This window comes from Tamandua tetradactyla, chromosome 7 (assembly GCF_023851605.1).
Source record: "Tamandua tetradactyla isolate mTamTet1 chromosome 7, mTamTet1.pri, whole genome shotgun sequence".
NCBI classification, from domain to species: domain Eukaryota; kingdom Metazoa; phylum Chordata; class Mammalia; order Pilosa; family Myrmecophagidae; genus Tamandua; species Tamandua tetradactyla.
This window is the reverse complement of record NC_135333.1, coordinates 24488295-24509033: the sequence shown is the minus strand read 5'-3', so window position 1 is coordinate 24509033 and position 20739 is coordinate 24488295. Positions and strand designations below refer to the sequence as shown.

Below are 20739 nucleotides of genomic sequence, written 5' to 3'. Positions count from 1 at the left end.
GTTCTGAAATTGTTAAGAATTGTAAGATGGCAACAGCAGAGCATTAATTCAAGCCCGGGGCCCTTCTGAGCACAGAGCCCTGTCTGATTGCAGAGGTCACACGGGCATTGAGTCTGAGGATATATCCTGCAGTGGATATATCCAGAGTCTGAGAAGGATATATCCTGCTGTAACAGCAGCAAATCTCAGGCAGTGAGTGCACCGTGCACCAACCCCAGAGACAAGACTTTGCGGAGGAGCCAAGGCTATGCTAAAACAGCAGCAAGACAAGTACCCCTTCCTCCCACACAGGCCACCCAGCCTGCTCCTCCACGCCTTGCCTCCACAAGGCCTGCATTTCAGGACAAGCTGGTTTGGTCTTAGGTGGTGTCAGAGAGAGACACAGCAGGAAAAGGATAAAGTGGGTGCTGATCGGTGAGACATCCCTGAGAAGAACCAGGGGATACGGGAATAGGATCTCCCCAGAACACCATGGCATTTCTCCCCAACCCCTGCCTGAATGGAGCCACTATGTAGAAATGAGATGCAGAAATCAGAAGCCAATCCACTGTGGTGGGTTGAGAGAAGTGGTGAGATCACAAGCTTCAGACTCAAATTAGCTGGGTTCAGAGCCCAGCTCTGCCCATTATTTAGCTGTGGGGGTCCAGCAAGTTATTTAACCTCTCTGGGTCTCTTTTTCTTCATCTATAATGTGATGACATAGTGAGATCTGTTTTAGGGGGCTTTGTGAAGAATACATGTTATTATAGGCATAGTGCATGATGAGTGCTCAATAAACATTGGGTTTTACTATTATTTGAAATTCGGGGCTGACTGCAGCTAGGGGAAGGAGGTGGTCAATTATACAAGATCATTTCAAGGGTCTTCCTTTTCATCATACATGTCACATCCCTGCCTCCTGCCCAGTGATACCTATGAGAGAAATCACCTTTTGTCCTGTGATTTATTAGTACTTTATTTTTGAGACTTATTATTTAATAATCCTGTACCAAGCACCTGACATATATTATTTTATTTAAACTTTACAATACTATATTTCCAGGACCTGGCACAGTGCTCAGTAAATGTCTGCAATCCTGGAAGTAGGTATTACTCTCCCCATTTTCTGGTTTATAGAAATTAAATAATGTATTCTTCACAGAGCTATTGAATGGCAGAGCCAAAACTTGAACCAGGGTGAGTCTATTTTCAAAGCCATGAGTGTTTACTTACTGCCTTTCACCTAATAAAGAGCCAATGCTTAGAAAATAAGATTTAGACCAAAGACTTCCAAAAGAAGTACCTTGCCTGGAAGAGGCAACTTATGAGCATGGAGTCATGTTAAGTTGAGACTGACTAGCAGTATGTCCTTTCTCAGCTTTAAGTCTTTTTTCCTTAAATTAGAGAAGTTGTGAGTTTACATGATTTGTCTTTTACAGACAAATCATGCATAAAATACATAGTTCCCTATACCACCCTATTATTAGCACATTAGTGTGGCACATTTATTACAATTCATGAGAGAACATTTTTATACACGGTATTAGTTCTTGACAGAAGAGAGAGAAGGCACTGGCCCTTGTGTCCTGAAATGGGAAAAGCATACAGTCTTTTTCTCATGGAATCCAGAGGAGGAAAGGATAAAGAAAGCAAAAGCTGGGAGTTCTAATAATCAACTTGACCTCTTTGGGCATGTCTAGTTAGGAGCACAGGCTCCAGAGCCAAGCACATCTGGGTTTGGATTTTACCTCAGTCACTTGCTAGCTGTGCAAACTTGAGCAATTTACTTAACCTCCCTGAGTTTCAGTTTACTCATCAGCAAACTAGAGAACCTCTCCATAGGGTTATTGTATGAGTAATTGAGATAAAGTATGTAAAGCACTTAGACAATGTCCAGCACATAGTCAGTGCTCAAGAACTATGTGTCACTACTACTAGGAATATTTCATTCTCTTTCCCCATCCTAGGATCAAAGTTTGACTAAACCAAAGGGACAAATTTGTCCCAAGAGATGTGACAAGTCTCAGAATGGTCTTAAAAACTGTGCACGTGATCCTTAAAGTCATAAACTAGATTTTTATTGCTCTATCTAAATGTTTTTTTCCAAACAACCCTCAATACCAGTTGGCCCTCGTAATAGACATTTTTGAGATTAATGCAAAGGCAAGTTAAATGGCACTCTCCCTTCCTTGGCTCTTATACAGGTAACTTCACATAACCCTCCTTTTTAATCACATGGAAGGCTCAAGGCAATAAACTGTACATTATTGTTGAACCAGTTAAAACTGGGATTTTAAAAAATTTATTAAAGAGGTTGTAGGTTTACAGAACATCATGTAGAAAATGCAGAGTTCCTGTAAACCACACTCCCCCCATTATTAGCATATTGTATTCAATTGATGAAAGGATGTTATAATTGTAATAACTATAGCCGATAGTTTACATTAGGGTTCAATTTGTGTTGTACCGTCTTATGGATTTTCTTAAATTTTTATTCTAGCAATGTATATATAACCTAAAATTTATCCTTTTAACCACGTTCAAGTATGGTGGTGGTGCTGATTACATTCAAAATGTTGTGCTACCATCACCCCCTTCAGTTACCAAAACTTTTCCATCACCCTAAACAGAAACTCTGGATCAATTAAGTATTAACTCCCCATTCCCTACCCTCCACCCTGACCCCTGCTAACCTGTGTTCTAGTTTCTGATTCTATGAATTTGCCCATTCTAACTATTTCATATCAGTGCGATCAGACAATATTTGTCCTTTCATGTCTGGTTTATTTCACTCAACATCATGTCTTCAAGGTTCATCCATGTTGTTGCATGCATCGATTTTTTGTTCCTTTTCATGGCTGAATAATATTCCATTGTATGTATATATCACATTTGTTTATCCATTAATCTTTTAGTGGAAACTGGGTTGCTTCCATTTTTTGGCTATTGTGAATAATGCTGCCATGAATATTGATGAGAAAATATCTGTTCAAATCCTTGTTCTCAATTTTTTTTGATGTATACTTAAAAATGGGATTGCCAGGCCATATGATAATTCTGTATTTAATTTTCTGAGGAACTGCCAAAATGCTTCTCACAACAGCTGCACTGTTTTACATTCCCACCAACAGTGAACAAGTGTTAGTATTTTTCCATATCCTCTCCAACCCTTGTTATTTTTTCATTTTTTAGTAGTAGCCATTCTGGTGGTTGTGAAATGGCATCTCATTGTGGGTTTAATTTGCATTGCCCTAATGGCTAATGATATTGAGCATCTTTTCATGGGCTTTTTGGTCATTTGCATATCCTTTTTTGGAGAAATGCCTATTCAAGTCATTTGCCCATTTTTAATTGGGTTGTGTATCTTTTTGTTGTTGAGTTGTAGGAGTTTCTTATATGCTCTAGCTAGTAAACCCTTATTGGATATGTAATTTCCAAATGCTTTCTCCCATTCTGTAAGTTGTCTTTTTCCTTTCATGTTGAAGTCTATTGGGAACACATTCTTTGTTGCTCATTCTCCCGGTGTAAAGTCTAAGAAACCATTGCCTAACAGAAGGTCCTGAAGACGTTTTTCTCTATGTTTTCTTCCAGGAGTTGTATAGTCCTGGTTCTTCTATTTAGGTCTTTGATCTATTTTGAGTTAATGGTGTAGGGTCCTCTTTCATTCCTTTACTGATATCCAATTTTCTCAGCACCATTTGTTGGAAAGGCTCTTCATATTCAATTGAATGAACTTGGCACCCTTGTCAAAGATCAATTGGTCATAGATGTGAGGGTCTATTTCTGAACTCTCAATTCAGTTCCATTGATCTGTTTATCTGTCCTGCTGCCAATACCATGGTGTTTTGACCACTGTGGCTATGTAATAAGTTTTAAAATTGGGAAATGTGAGTCCTCCAACTTTGACCTTTTTAAAGATGGTTTTGGCTGCTCAGGGCCCCTTACCCTTCCATATAAATTCAATGGTTAGGTTTTCCCTTCTGCTAAGAAGATAGTTGGAATTTTTATTGGGATCATATTGAACCTGTAAACTAATTTTGGTAAAATGTCCTTCCATTTATTTAGGTCTTCATTGATTCCTTTTAACAATGTTTTTAAGTTTTCCATGTATTAGTTCTTTAAATCCTTGGCTAAATATATTGCTAAATATTTGGTTCTTTTAGTTGCTATTATAAATGAAATTTTTTCTTAATTTCCTCTTCAGCTTGTTCATTACTAGCATATAGAAACAATACTGATTTTTGCATGTTGATCTGATACCCTGCCACTTTACTGGGTTTGTTTATTAGCTCTAGAAGATTTGTTGTTGATTTTTCAGGATTTTTTATATATGGGACATTTTGACATTGCCACGATTAGGAGTTTGAACACTCCCAAACCCTACCCCACCCCACTACCATCACTGCACACATGCTCAACAACCCCTCCCACACAACACAGTCAGAGATTGCAAATATAGCTGACTATAAGCAGATGAAATCACTACCTAACTAATTCTCACTGCATAGGCAGATAAAAATTTCTCAACATGAGCCCTCTGGAGAGAAACCTGGAAAGGAAAATGGGTCAAGACAGAATAGAATCACACTTTCTATTGGAACCATACTTTAGACAGATCAGCAGAGCTCAAGGTGACATCTGGGTTGGTCCTGCCTCCCTCCTTCCTCTAAGCCATTGTTGAAGCCAGGGCAGAGGAAACTTCCCACTAGGGGGGCCCTCATGGGAGGAGGAAACCCCAAGTAAGTCTTTCTGGAGATGGATGAGGGGAATTTCCAGGCTGCAGGAGGCAATGAGGTTAAAACATCGAGGAGCACATCCTCATAAAGAAGGCTCTTTAATACTGGAATGAGTTGAATATTTTCCTTCCCTCAAAACCTTTGATCCTCAGTCTGGGATTTTTAAGCTCTTCAACTACTTTTCCTCCCTTTCTCTCCAAACTTTACCTTACCAGCTCCCTAAATGAACATTCTGGTTTAGATGGGATCACCCATCTGGTTTAGATGAGATAATCAAAGTGATCCCGATTCCAACAAATACTCCTGTCCACCTTCTTTATCCATTCATTTATTGAGGCATCCATTCCAAGAGAATTTATTGAGAACATACTATGTGCTAAGCACTGTTCTTGACATAGACCGTAGAGAGAAGAAAAGTGGTTCCTATCTTCCAAGTCCAGAGTCTGGTGAGAGAAACACTCATATTAACAGGCAATTTCACACACACATACACAAACACAAACACACACACACTACTTCAACTCTTGCTGGTTTTTCACCTTTTCCGAATTCCCACAGTAAGTGTGTGTGGTGTGTAAACCTACAAAGGAGCATCTGAATACACTCTGCTTTGGATTGTTCTCTAATTGCTTCCTGTACACACAGCTTTTCTCCCCCCATTCATAAATATAGATGTAAACTAGATTTTTCACATCACCTAATACATTACTGAACATAGAATGAGCATCTGGGAAACCTCTTGGTCTGCCAATCTGTTCTCCAAGCCACAACCAGAGAGATCTTTACAAAACACAGAATCACCTCCCTTCTTAAAAACCTGCAATAGATTACTTGCTGTGAGGTTAAAGATGAAAATCCTAATGTGGCCTGAGAAATCCTGCCTGGTCAACCCCCATTTGCCTGTCCAGCATCATATTGTTTGCACTCTCCCCTAGTGCTCTGTTCACAGGAACTTTGCAACCCCTGCATGGATTCTTCCTTTCTGCTTGCCCATTTTCCTCTTTTGATCCTATTCATCTGTCATCTGTCAGTATGTCAGCTCAAGAATCCCTTCCCTAGGAAATTTTCTTGCACCCACCAAGTTAGGTCACTTTCCTTTGTCATTTGCCTCAATCTTTTTTTCTTTTACTCGGAGCACTTATCTCCATTTATAAGTAAACCTTTGTTAGTGGGATTATTTGCTTAATGTCTGCCTCTCCACTAGGTAAGAGCTTTGACTGTGCCTGATTTGGGCTCACGATTGTATCTCCAGCACTTGGCCCTAAATATTTGCTGGATGAATCAATGAATGATGAACAAACATTAAGCGCCTAGAATGTGTCATACCCTTTACTCAATCCTGATAATACAAAAGTGATTAGGACTGAGTCTGTGCCCTCAAAGAGTTCACAGTCAGGGGACAGAGAGATAAACAACTAGTATATGATATTGAGTGCTGGGATTGATTTGCAACGTCTGCTGTGATCACGGGGTTAGCACAATGACTACATTAGTGATTATGCTCTGATCTGCTTAATCTCTACTACGTCATATTTTCTATCCTAACCTAGATCATATTTGCTATCTTAACCTAGATCGTGATGTGCTTTTTGCCACATTGAAGAGTTTGTACTTTGGCTCTGGGTTTTGTTTTTGGTTTTGTTTTAGTATTTTTATTCAAGATATATTTATGCACCATATAATCCATCCAAAATATATGATCAATGGCTAGCAATATTATCACATAGTTCTACATTCATTACCATGATCATTTTTAGAATATTTGCATCACTCCCTAAAAAGAAATAGAGAAAAAAGAAAAAAAAAACATACATCCATATCCCTTAACCCTCTCTCTCAAATAGATAAATGGGGCCTCATCAAATTAAAAAACTTTTGTTGATCAAAGCACTTTATCATGAAAGTAAAAAGATTGACTACTAGCATTTCAATCTATCCAGTTTTTTGAATCTATTATCCCCCAGTATTACTTATTTACTTTTTTGTCATTATTTTACTTATCTGCCCATAGCCTGGGTAAAGGGAGCATAAGCCGCAAGGTTTTCAGAATCACACGGTCACATTGTAAAAGCTCTATAGTTATACAATCATCTTCAAGAATCAAGGCTACTGGAATACAGTTCAACAGTTTCAGTTACTTCTCTCTAGCCACTCCAATACACCATAAACTAAAAAGGGGTATCTATATAATGCATAAGAAAAACCTCCAGCATAATTTCTCAACTCTGTTTGAAATCCATCAGCCACTGAAACTTTATTTTGTTTCATTTCTTTTCCCCCTTTTGGTCAAGAAGCCTTTCTCAATCCCATGATGCCGGGTCCCAGCTCATGCTCGGAAGTCAGGTCCTAAGTAGGTGGGAAGGGCAGTGTTTGCCTGCCAAGTTGGCTTAGATAGAGAGCCCACATCCAAGCCACAGAGATTCTCTGAGGGTGATTTTTAGACATAACTATAAATAGGCTTAGCTTCTCCTTTGCAAGAATGAGTTTCATAGGGACAAGCCCCAAGATCGAGGGCTTGGCCTATTAAATTGGTTGTCCACACGGCATGTGAGAATATCAGGAATTCCCAAGATGGAAGTTTAATATTTCCTCCTTCCTCCCCTGTCCCTCGAGGGAGCTTTGCAAATAATTTTTTATTCTCTGTCCAAATGCCTCGAGGATATATTGGTGCATCACCCTAACTTCTACAAACCAACATAGCTCTGGCTTTTAATCAGAGCAATAAAACTTCTCTAACATGTTTTAAATAGGTCTATTGAATATGTCTGCAAGATAACCCTATTTTAGCTCCCTTCCTCCCCAACTGCTCTATGGTTCTGTGCTAAGAAGTATTTCCTAGTAGCAGGCTTTTAAGAAACAGACCAAGGATCTGGTAGAGGATGAAGGGTCCGGAAACTGAAGTCAGACGCCATCTAGCGATCTGAGCTGAGTTTTGTGTGTTTTTCAAAGCCAGAACAGGGAGAGTTTGGTCATTTTTTGTTTTTTCTTTTAAAATGTGATACCTTATATACAAAATAAAATTTCTTATTTTAATGCCTTTCAAGTATATAATTCAGTAGGCTTGACTACATTCCGAATGTTGTGTTACCATCATCATCATTCATTACCAACATTTTTCCACCACACCAAACAGAAACTGTCCCTGTTAAGCAATAACTTGAAATCTACTTTCTGCATCTATGAAGTTCCATAGTCTAATTATTTCATATAAATTAAATCATACAATATCTGTCCTTTTGTGTCTGGCTTATATCAACTCAACATTATGTCTTCGATGATCATCCATGTCATAATATGTACCAGAGCTTCATTCCATGTCATAATATGTACCAGAGCTTCATTCCTTCCCACAACAGAATAATATTCCATTGTAGGGATATACACATTTTATTTATCCATTCAGTTGTTGATGGACACTTGGGTTGCTTCCACTTATTTTATTATTCTTTTCTTTTTTTTCTTTTTTGCAACCCTACATTTTCTTCTAGAAGCTTTATGGTGCTAGTTCTTATATTTAGGTGTTCGATCCACTTTGAGTTAATTTTTGTGTAGGGTGTAGATAGGGGTCCTCTTTCATTCTCTTGGCTATTGATATCCAGTTCTTCCATGCCCAATTATTGAAAAACTATTTTGTCGCAGTTCAGAGGATTTGGGGGCCTTGTCACAAATCAGTTGACCATAGATTTGGTGGTCTGTTTCTGCACTCTTGATTAGATTCCATTGGTCAATGCTTCTGTCTTTGTGCCAGTACCATGCTGTTTTGACCACTGTGGCTTCATAATAGGTTTTAAAGTTTAGGAAGCTACCTCCTATTACTAGGTCTTGAAGATATTTCCCTACATTTTCTTTTAGAAGCTTTATGGTCCTAGTTCTTATATGTAGGTGTTTGATCCACTTTGAGTTAATTTTTGTATAGGATGGAAGGCAAGGGTCCTCTTTCATTCTCTTGGCTATTGATATCCAGTTCTCCCATGCCCATTTATTGAAAAGATTATTTTGTGCCAGTTCACCAGATTTGGGGGTCTTGTCAAAAATCAGTTGACCATGGATTTGGTGGTTTATTTCTGCACTCTTAATTCAATTCCTTTAGTCAATACTTCAATCTTTGTGCCAGTACCAGGCTGTTTTGACCACTGTGGCTTTATAATAAGTTTTAAAGCCAGGAAGCTTTAATCCTCCCATTTCGTTCTTCTTTTTTAGGATGCTTTTAGCTATTCAGGGTCTCTTTCCCTTCCAGTTGAATTTGGTAACTAGCTTTTCCATGTCTTCAAAGTAAGTTGTTGGAATTTTAATTGGTACTGACTTGACTCTGTAGATCAATTTAGGTAGAATTGGCATCTTGTCTATATTTTCTATCCATGAGCAAGGAATATTTTTCCACCTATTTAGATCTTCTTTCATTTCTTTTAGCAATGTTATGTAGTTTTCCGTGTACAATCCTTTATGTCCCTAGCTAAGCTCATTCCTGGGTATTTGATTCTTTTAGTTGCTATTTTGAATGGAATTTTTTCCTTAACTGACTCCTCAATTAGGTCATTGCTTGTGCATAGAAACATTATTGATTTCTGCACATTAATTTTATATCCCACCACCTTGCTGAATATGCTTATTAGCTCAAGTAACTTTGGTGTAGATTTCTCAGGATTTTCCAAGCATAGTATCACATCATCTGCAAATAATGAAGGTTTTACTTCTTCCTTCCCATTTTGGATGCCTTTTATTTCTTTGTCCTGTCTAATTGCCCTAGCTAGAACTTCTAGCACAATATTGAATAATAGTGGTGACAGTGGGCATCCTTGCCTCGTTCCTGATCTTAGGGGGAGAATGTTCAGTCTCTCTCCATTGAGTACAATGCTGGCTATCAATTTTTCATATATTCCCTTTATCATTGAGGAAGTTACCTTTGATTCCTATCTTTTGAAGTGTGTTTATCAGAAAAGTATGTTGAATTTTGTCTAATGCTTTCTCAGCATCAATCAATATGATCATGTGATTTTTCCCTTTCGATTATTTAATGTGCTGTATTACATTAATTGATTTTCTTGTGTTGAACCACCCTTGCATTCCAGGTATAAACCCCACTTGGTCGTGGTGTATAATTCTTTTAATGTGTTGTTGAATTCGACTTGCTAATATTTTATGGAGAATTTTGCATCTGTGTTCATTAGGGAGATTGGCCTGTAGTTTTCCTTTCTTATAGCATCTTTACCCGGTTTTTGCATTTAAATATTAGCTTCATAAAATGAGTTAGGTAGTGCTCCTTTTTCCTCAGTTTGTTGGAAAAGTTTGAGCAGGATTGGTGTTAGTTGTTTTTGGAATGTTTGATAAAATTCCCCTGTGAAGCCATGTGGCCCTGGGCTTTTCTTTGTAAGAAGATTTTTGATGACTAATTGAATCATTTACTTGTAATTGATTTGTTGAAATCTTCTATTTCTTCCTGAGTCGGTGTAGCTTGTTTGTGTGTTTCCAGGAATTTGTCAAGTTCATCTAAGTTGTCCAGTTTGTTGGCATATAGTTGTCATAGTTATTGTCTTATAATTTCTTTTATTTCTTCAGGGTCTATGGTAACACACCCCTTCTCATTCTGATTTTGTTTATTTGCATCCTCTCTTTTTTTCTTAGTCAGTCTTTCTAGTGGCCCATCAATTTTATTGATTTTCTCAAAGAACCAACTTTTGGTTTATTGATTCTTTTTTTTTAAGAAAGCATTGCAGTTGAGCCTGGTTTTATTTATTTATTTTTACATGGGCAGGTACCAGGAAATGAACCCAGGTCTCCGGCATGGCAGGTGATAATTGTGCCACTGAGCCACCATCGCTTATTGCTTCTTTCTGTTATTCTTTTGTTCTCCCATTCATTTAACTCTGCTTTAACCGTTATTATTTCTCTTCTTCTATTTGCTTTGGGGTTAGTTTGCTGTTCTTTCTCATGTTCCTCCATGTGAGCAGTTATGTCCTTGATTTTTGCTCTTTCTTGTTTTTTAATATAGGCATTTAGGGCAATAAATTTCCCTCTCAATACAGCCTTTGCTGTATCCCATAAGTTCTGATAAGTTGTATTCTCATTTTCATTTGTCTCCAGATAGCCACTGATTTCTCTAACAATTTCTTCTTTGACACACTGGTTGTTTAAGATTGTTATTATTTAATCTCCATATATTTGTGAATGTTCTCATTCTTTGGTGGTTATTGAGATCCAGCTTAATTCAATTGTAATCAGAGAAAGTGCTTTGAATAATTTCAGTGTTTTTAAAACTATAAAGACCCATTTTGTGCTCAGGCATATGATCTATCCTAGAGAATGTTCCATGAGCACTAGAGAAGAATGTATATCCTTGTGTTTTGGGGTACAATGACCTATATATGTCTGTTATATCTAATTCTCACTCCTGGATCAAACCTATTCTAGTTTGCTAGCTGCCAGAATGCAACACACCTGAAATGGACTGACTTTTAATGAAGGGGGATTCATTTAGTTAAAAATGTATAGTTCTTCAGAGGAAAGGCAGGTAACTTTCAACTGAGGTTCTTCTGACATTGGAAGGTACAGGGCAATCTCTGCTGGCCTTCTTTCCAGGCCTCTGGGTTCCAACAACTTTCCCTGGGGTGATTCCTTTTGGCATCTCCAAAGACCTGGGCTGAGCTTCAGTACTGAGATGAGGTATGCTGAGCTGTTTGGGCTGGGTATTCATTGCAGCAGGCATACCTCCTAGCCAACTGCAGATGTAATCAGCAACAAATGAGGTTCACATGCCATTGGTTCATGTCCACAGCAATAGAACTAGGCACCTTCACCTGGCCAAGTTGACACCTGAACCTAACTACCACATGCACCCAGCGGCAGGGGAGGATGTGGGGTTTGGGAGTCAGGGCCCTGGTGTGTGCTAGTCCAGGGCTCAGGGCCCTTTGTGTGCATGCTCAGAGCTCAGTGGGTTGGCATTGCTCCTCATGGGCTGGGGGTGGATGTGGCCTGGCCTCGCAGGTCAGTCCTTGCCCAGAGCTGAGGGCATGACTGGGACCCTGCACATGCGCAAATCTGGGAGGGCTATAAACTGATATATATGTGTGCAGAGCTCAGCAGGGGCAGGGTGAGGTTGCACGACTGTATAGGCTGGGGGTGGGTGTAGCCTGGGTTTGGAGGTAAGTACCTGCAGCCTTTATGCACTGGTGATCTCCTACTGGGGTCAGGGAGGGGGAGAAGGGTAGGGCAAAACTGCAGTTTTGCAGAAGAGGTGGGTTGGCTGGGGCAGGTGTGCACACGCTTGGGGTGGCAGTGTGGGGCGGTACATGCACCAGGTGGTAGAGGGGGGTGGTTGGCAGGGCCGTGGTGCTTGGAATGCGGGGGTTGGGGGCAGGTGATGGGCTTCAGTTGAATGGGGTGTGGGGTGAGTCATGGGTCACAGGACTGGGGGGTGAGGGAAGCGTGTTCAAGGAACATAGCTTGGCTTACTTCCTCGTCCCGGTCTCTCCGTCTGTGCAGTCCTGAGGGCCCCAGGCTTCCACGTTAGGCTCCAGTCCTCTGCCTCTCAGTTCCTCAGCTTTTGCAACCAGGACCACCGCATGTGGTGCAGAAGACTCTCCCAGGTCATTTACACCCTGGAATTGCCGTCTCAGTTACCCTCCCATCCCTTCTCTAGCTGTTCCTTGGAGCGGGAATGAACCCAGCCTGCTGGTTCTAATACCAACCAGTGCAACCTATCCTATTCCACCATCTTCCCAGAACCATGCATTTTTTAGAACATTTACATCACTCCAGAAAAAGAAATAAAAAGAAAAAAAGAAAAACTCATCTATACTATAGACCTTACCCCTCTCTATCATTGACCACTAGTGTTTTCATCTACTCAGTTTATTTTACCCTTTGTCCCCCTATTATATATTTATTTATTTTATCCATATTTTTTGCTTATCTGTCCATAGCCTGGATATAAGGAGCATCAAACACAAGGTTTTCACAATCATACAGTCACATTGTAAATGTTATACGTCTTCAAGAATCTAGGCTAATAGAAAACAGCTCAACGGTTTCAAGTACTTTCCTCTAGCCACTCCAGTACACCATAAACTAAAAGGGGATATCTATATAATGTGTAATAATAACCTCCAGGATAACCGATTTCAACTCTGTTTGAAATTTCTCAGCCACTGAAACTTTATTTTGCCTCATTTCTCTCTTCCCCCATTGGTCAAGAAGGCTTTCTCAATCTCTTGATGCCAGGTCCCAACTTATCCTGGGCTTTTTGCCCCATGTTGCCAGGGAGATTTACAACCCTGGGAGTCATGTCCCATGTAGGAGGGAGGCAGTGAGTTCACCTGCTGAATTGACTTAGAGAGAGAGGCCACATCCGAGTAACAAAAGAAGTTCTCTGTGGGGTGACTCTTAGACCTAATTTTAAGTTGGGTTAACTTATCCTTTGCAGAAATAAGTTTCATAAGGGTGAACCCCAAGATCGAGGGTTTGGCCTATGGATTTGGTTGTCCCCTGTTCCACCTGTTGACTATTGTGCATAATGAGGTTATAAACATTGGTGTACAAATATATGATCTTTAAATGTGATAACAGAAAGATTTTGCAAGTGATGAGGTAACCAGTCAAAGAAGAAGAGTAAGGGAAGTTCCAGACAGAGGGAACAGCATCTCCCAAATGATAGAGGCCAGATGCATCATGAAATATGCAAGGAAGTACAATTGTTTTAAGAGCTTTATAATGCTAGCCACTCTAATTTTTAAAGGGTCCACCTCAAAAACATATGCATATATTCGAGTGCATTTCCATAATAGATATAACATATGAAACACTATGCATAGGTTGAGTTGCAGAAACTAGTGCCATCATATTACTTTTGTAGGCATTTATTAAAACATTTATTAATTTCAATTTCTCAGAATTGGGGGGTGGGGTTGAAACCAATATATTTTCTACTGGTGAATAAAATAACACTCACCAGTGCAAGGTTACTACATATACAATTCAAGGTAGGGAATAATAAGAGATGATGGCAGAAAGGTGGCTGGGAACCAGAGGACAGAAAGCCATGTAAGTGGTTTGAATTTTATCCCAAGCCATTTAAGAATTTTGAATAGGAAAATGACCTCACCAGACATTCCTGAAATATAGCTCTGGGGATGGTGTGGAAGATGGCTTGGAGAAGTCAAGCCTGGAAGTAGGGAGATCCATTAGAAGTTTTATCCAGAAGTAAGGCTCTAGACCAGAGCAAAAGACAGACACAGAAAGAAAAAGGAGAAAGCAAGACAAGGCAAGATCTACAGTGGAAGGATATTCTGGACTAGTTACAAAGATCTGAGTTCTAATACCAACTCTACCATTATTGTTTCCCCTCTTTGGACTAGAGTCCCTATCTATGAAATGAAGGGGTCCCCCTCTTGATTATTAGTGCTTCATATTGCTATTACTATTGCATAGAAAATAGGTTGTATACTGGGACCCTTGGCAAGACTGGGAAAGAAGCAATGTTGACTATTAGCTTTCTTATGAAATTCTGCACAAAATTTCAAGTATTAGGACATGCTGTCACCCACCCTTACCAAGCTTGTGAGGGACTTTCTGCTTCTTGGACCTACAAGTATTTTGCTGGTATTTTGGCAAAGAATATCAAAGGCCTAACTGTCAGAATTTCTATTTCATAATTGGAAGGGTTCACATTAATAAAGTGCTAAGGCTATGCCAGGCACAGTTCTAAGCACTTGACGTGTATTATCTGATTTAATCTTCACTACAGCCCCAAGACTATTCTTATTCACAGTTTGTAGATGAGAAAAACTAAGATGCAGAGAAATTAAGAAAGTCTTCCTAGTCAGGAAGGTACAGAAGCAGGATGCAAACACAGGCATTCTGCTATGAGTCCCTACTTTGAGTTGTGTTCCACTGCCTTTCATGTCAGAGAGCAATCACAGCTAATATTTCCCTTATGTGTTATGACTGAGCAGCTAAAATACGGTATGGGTAATATAACCCTTTGAGAAGTATAGCCTAGACAAAGCATAGATTCTAAGAGTAAAGTAGGTTGTGATTTGTCATCTGGATCTATCATTTGCTGGCTCTGTGACCTTGAACAACTTCCTTCTCTGAACATCAGTCTCCTCATTTGCAAAAGAGGAGATAATAATTGCATCTATCACACAGGGCTGTTATGAGGATTAAATTAGAAAATGTTTATAAAACTCCTAGCACAGTGCATGCTGCCCAGTGTCATCGTCATCATCATCATCATCATCATCATCATCATAACCATCATCATCATCATCATACCCATCATCATCATCACCGTCATATTTATTCCCTGGCTCAGGGAAGTTATAATGCTGAGTTCAGAGTAAGAAGACCTGAAAACTGTTTCTTAATTTTGTTCTGTATTCCACATTGCCCATAGTAAGTCCCATATAACAAATGCACTTGGGGAACCCATCCTGGTTACAAGTCAAAACCTTCTTCTGTTACTCCTCTGCTTCTTAAGCAGCAAAATGTAGGCGTAGAAGATATACTAGAACACTGTGTCCTTGCAAGTTCATTTGTGGGCCTGTTTTTAATAGTGACATTGAACTTAAAAAATCCCTTTTCTGTTTCTTTCTACTAAGGTCACGGTTCTCTTTTTAAAACCCTACCCTCCTGTAATCTTTTCCTGTTTCCTTTCAGATTCCGCCTTTCTTTGCCGGAGTCCAATCACAGCAATATTGAGGTAGGAATCAGAGCTCCCAGTTTCCCTGGTGAGGGAAGGCTCAGAATTCTCCTATGTGCCGGATAATTATTTTCTACGCCTCTGAGTGTTGTGTTTATCCACTGGTGTAGGTTTTCACTTTAAAATTCTTTATGTAGCTACTGTTCTACCTTGCCTATTAACTATTAAACAAGAGAGAAACTCTCCAACCTACTTTTATCTATGCAGGAAAACTTAAGAAAGAACTCAAAAAATAGTTAAGACATTGGGCAATGCCAGGAAAACAGAAACTGTCATTTTTCTAGATAAAATAAGCCCCAGGAGTTAAACCTAAGGTCCAGAATTCCAAAAGGTAGAGGCTATATGTAAATCAATAGGCCATGATTCATTTTGCCCTTGGAAGACATTCTATTCATCTCTTAAAATTGGCTCAAGGCTGGTGGTGTGGATACCTTTGGGGGTGTCAGACTAGTGAATTTCTGATTGAAAATGGACCCCCCAACACACAACTTGGAAATCTCCTTCCCCCAGTCTTCAGGAAGATCAGCCAAATCACTTATTGGCATTTGAGTCTAGCTTCAGGACTACTTCATTCATTCACATATACACTTTCTTCAAAGAGTTAAGTGCATGGATTTTGGAATTGGTATTCCTTGGTACAATAGTACCTAGTTCATGGTCAGCCCTATATAAAGGTTAATTATTAATTTTATTGTTATTCATTCATTTTACAAATATTTATGAGTGGGGCATTTTTCTAGAAAATTAACAAAACATATAAAGTCCCTTCTTTCAGGATATTTACCTTCTAAAGCAGTTATTCTAAACGAGGGGGCATTTTGTCCCCTAGGAGACATCTGACAATGTTTAAGACATTTTTGTTTGTCATGACTGTGATGGTACTGTTGGTATCTTATGCATAGAGGCTGCTAAACCTCCAACAATGCATAGGTCAGAACCCACAACAAAAAAATACCAGCCCAAAATATCAGTAGTGCCACTGTTGAGAAGCCCCATGTGTGTGTGTGTGTGTGTGTGTGACAGAGATGAAAGAGAGAGGAAGAGGTTGAGGGTAATAGAAAATAAGCAAATATATATTGTAGGTGCTGGAAAATGCTATAAAGAAAAAGAAAGCAGGACGAGACAATAGGTCGTGCGAGCAGGTATGGCCTGGAATATTACAACCTCAGGGTTGTTGAGAGGATCAGCTGAGATTATATATGAAATTCACTTAGCATACTGCCTCATGCTATGTGCAAAGAAGTAAATAAATGATGATCATTGTTTTTATATTTATCATAATAATTATTTTACTTACTGATTACCTCTATGTTTAGGGGCAGTATAGGGTAATTGTTACATACACAAACTCTGAAGCCAAACTTTTATAGAGTTCAGATGGTATTTTACAAGGCTGTGTAAAGTGCACAAGGCACTTAACCCCTCACAAGGTAGAGCCATTGCTTTAAGCTATAAGATGGGAATAGATCTTAGGGAAATAACTGAGAAGCCAGAGAATGCAAAACAGGATGCAAAACAAACTGTCTGTGGAATTTTACTTTAACAGGAGTGTCCTAATTTTCAGATTGGGAAAATCTGAAGCCAGTAGCAATTGTACCAATAAGGTGGGAAATAGGTCATGTCTTTCATGCCAGACTTTGAGGTCTAAAATATCTGGATTGTCTCCAGAACTGTTGGTTAGAAGCCCCTGGCATAGCCATTTGGTAGGTGACAGACGATAGTCAATGAGAATGCATAGCTGACTGTCATATAAATTGTAACTCATAAAGCCCAGAGCCGGGCAAAATGAGTCAAAGTCTTCTAGGACTCCCCAGGAAAACTGCTTAGAATGAAGCACAGAGTGTGCTAATTATGACATTTAAAAAAAAATAACAATAATAATATATACCAGGCATTAGTCCAAGCATTTTACATAATATTAACTTCGTTTCATCCTGACAACAACCCTATAAGATTGAGTACTATTATCTCCATTTTACAGTTGAGGAAACCGAAACAGAGTCTAAATAACTTTTCCACCATTGCACAGTCCCTAAGTGGTAAAACCAAGAGATAAGCCTAGGTAGTCTGCCTTCAGAGCCAGCATTGCTAAGCTACAAAGAGGTTCTTATCATGGCTAAGCCTATAGGATGCTCAAAAAAGCATTTGTTGAATGAATTGATATTCATCATGGCCCTAAATTTATTTTTAATCCCTGAATCTTCCCAGAAACCGATACTTTTTTTTAAGATTATACAACTATACCATATTTTATTAAAGATAACTTGGGTGTTTTGATGATGCCCTTAGCTTCAGGGCATAATATAAAGCAGGGGAACTCCTGTGGCAGGTGTTCCCAAAATTAAAGGGAAGACTATTAGTTGAGAAATCCACTAGCTCTTCTTAATTGTCTTATTGGGTAGATATCTAAGCTGTTTGCTGCCAACCTGAAGGAATGCCCATTAAGGTTAGGAAACTCTGTATAATGGTTTCCCATAAAATATCTATCAGTGTCTGGAAAGCTACTATATCTCCATAGAGAGATTGTAGTTACTGCTCTCTATCCTGCTAAGGTCTGGGCCTGTACACGTCAAAGCCAGGCATGGGAATTCAAAGAGCCCTGCTTGGGTAGCTGATTCAGTTTTCCTTTCATTTTAGGTCTTGAGGTTTGAGAATATCCTGTCCTCCATTCTTCACTTTGGAGTCCTCCCGCTGGCTAATGGTAAGTTTTAGGAAACAATATGATTCTCGTATCAGCTAAACGTTGGGGATTTGAAGGGAGTTTCCACCCCAAAGCTTTTACTTCTAGACTGTTACTTGTGAATTCAGGTCATAGCCAGAGTTTACAAAGTTTGTGTCACCAAAGATATTGCTGCAAAATTAATAATTCAAGGTCCAAACCCTGTTGGCAGCTCTGTTTGCAGACAGAGCAAGGGCCTAATGTGGTTGAGTTGAGGAGGTTGAAATCACTCTCCTTAGGCAGTAAGGAGCCTCCTTCAGGTCAGTAAGTAATGAAATTATTCTCCCTAGACAGTGTATTTGTGGTTCTAACACAAGGACCACCATGTGGATAGACACGGTTTTAATGAATGGCAATCCTGGGCCTTATCTCTGTACCACAATTGTTCACACACTGTGGCATCTTGAGTTTGGGTTAGTAAAATATCTTTCATATTACAGCCTGAAATATAATTAGGGCCTAATTATGATATTTTCAAAAAATAAATTGGGCATGTTGCCAGCATTTTCCTTCTGTCCAAAAGCACATAAATGCAAGTGCATTTTTATTAAGCACTGATTAATTAACATTTCTTCCAGGAAAATGCCAGGGATATAGCGCTCAGAGAGAATGAAAGGATAAATGATTTAAAAGATGCTTAATAGTGTCTTACTAAAAAGTTTACCAAAACTTCTGTGCCCATGAACAATGATTTCACATTTTGTTCTGTATTTTAGCAAAACTGCAGCAAGGATTTCCTCTGCCCAATCCATATAACATCTCATTCATCAATTCAGATATTGAAGTTCTTGAGGTAAGAAGGCAAGGCTCCTCTTCACTGACCCATTTTTTTTCATACTAGAAAAAGTACCTTCCTTCTTTGTGTATCTTTTTTGTTTTATTTTGTTTTACTTTGTTCCCAGCCCAAGGAATTACATAAACAAGACATTTAACTTTTAAAATGTGTAATTAAAATGAAGCACATTTAAACTTGAGTTTCACTTATCAGCAAATTTTATCCACTCCATAGTGCAAGAAGATGCACTTTAGCATGCTTTATTTCAATTATTCCTTAGGTCAACATGTAAGGCTATGTTTACTAGTCTCATTTTATATATGAAGAAACTAAGACTCAGGGAGGTGAAGTGGCTGCAGTGGCTGGAAAAGAGTGTGACTAGGACCAGGTGGGCTCTTCTGATCCCCCAGTCAGTTACCTTCCTCTGAGCCAAAGCCCCTTCTCTGGGTTCAGGAAACTGTTGAGACCTATTTTCTGACTTATCATTATTAACTAACTTCAGATCAACCTTTCATTTCCCTTCTTTTTTGCCACTTATTTGTTTGGGGAGGCAGAAATAAGTTTCTGATGGATTTCTCCAATTCCACATAGTATCCTGTACTTCCTTCTTACCTCTCAACCTCCTCTTTCCCCCACCTGTCTGCCTCTCTCTGTCTCTGTCTCTCTCTCTCTCACACACACACGCACACATGCACACACCCACAAGATTCTACAAATACTTCAATTAGATCAAGTGACAATTATCCCAATGACCCATTTCTATGAATAAGATAGTCACAGATGGGCACAGGGGTGGAGGATAGGGTATGGGGCAGTAGGGTTTGTTAAAAAACCATCTCCCTCCCTCACCCCTCAGGCTAACCTAGACATGCTACAGCTGCAAGTGCCCAAAGTTTAACATTATCTTCATTTTTGCATCCTTTTCAGGGTTTCCTTCTGATTTCCACAGACCTGAGGTACAAACCATCCTTAAAGCAACAGTCAAGTTTCCATGGCTGGGAAGGTATAAACCAGTTAAAAGGACAGTGGAGAAGGAACTCGGCCCCTTGATTGCCTGTTTGCAATCCATCACAGGGAGTGAATGTCCCTTAATTCCCCAGTAAGCCCAAAGCGGGAAGATGATGCACGCTGGAAGCTGAAAGTCCTTGTAAACTGGTTAGGCAGAAAGCTTTCTTTCTCAAGCTTTCAGGGACCCCAGGTGAGCAAACTGGGCAGAATAGGGTGTGTGTGTGCCTCTGTGAGTGTGGGGAGGCAGGTGTCTGAATATGTGTGCATGCATGTTGTTTGGGACTGTTTATAAGATTCGGTACCAAGAGCTAGGCATACATGTCTGATGAGGTATTTAAGAAACCCAAAGTATATATTTGCATCAGCTGTTATCAATGGAGATTCCTTCATTTCTCTAGGGTTTTCCCCCTCCCTTGCATATTGGATTGTATGTTTTATATTTACTGTTACTGCTTCCTTTATTTAATTAAAATTGTTTTCTATCAATGTCACCCTGTCTTTTTTTTACTTAAGAAATTACCTGCTCCCCACTTTTTTTTTTTAAAATAAAATAAGACAAGGAGGAGGGAAAAAGAGTGTCTTTAATATTGATGAAAACTGAGGTTACACAGATTTCAAGATTTGATTTAAAAAGAGAATTTCTTGCCTCTTGAATTTTTCCAGATAAAAGACAGGCTAACCGCAGGGAGCTCTGGATGTTCTATCATTTCCAGAGTGTTCTTTTAAAATTTTGGATATGTTTTCCTCCACAGATGAAATGAAGTGGTAGTTCAGAGTGCTGATTTTTAATTGTAATTCATGGTCAATGGTGATATTTATGTTGCTG

The 20739-nt window shown here is 39.3% G+C and overlaps 1 protein-coding gene across 2 annotated transcripts in view; it reads left to right on the top strand.

Annotated features, from left to right (window-relative positions):
- BPIFC (BPI fold containing family C) overlaps window positions 1–20404 on the top strand; it is a 62646-nt gene extending 42242 nt beyond the window's left edge. For both annotated transcript variants that reach the window (XM_077168644.1, XM_077168645.1), the window contains 4 exons: window positions 15369–15411; window positions 18049–18112; window positions 18847–18923; window positions 19833–20404. In XM_077168644.1, coding sequence (XP_077024759.1) covers window positions 15369–15411; window positions 18049–18112; window positions 18847–18923; window positions 19833–19955 — 307 coding nt within the window. In that variant the 3' untranslated portion in view covers window positions 19956–20404. The remainder of the gene's footprint in view (window positions 1–15368; window positions 15412–18048; window positions 18113–18846; window positions 18924–19832) is intronic.
- The last annotated feature ends 335 nt before the right edge of the window (window positions 20405–20739 follow it).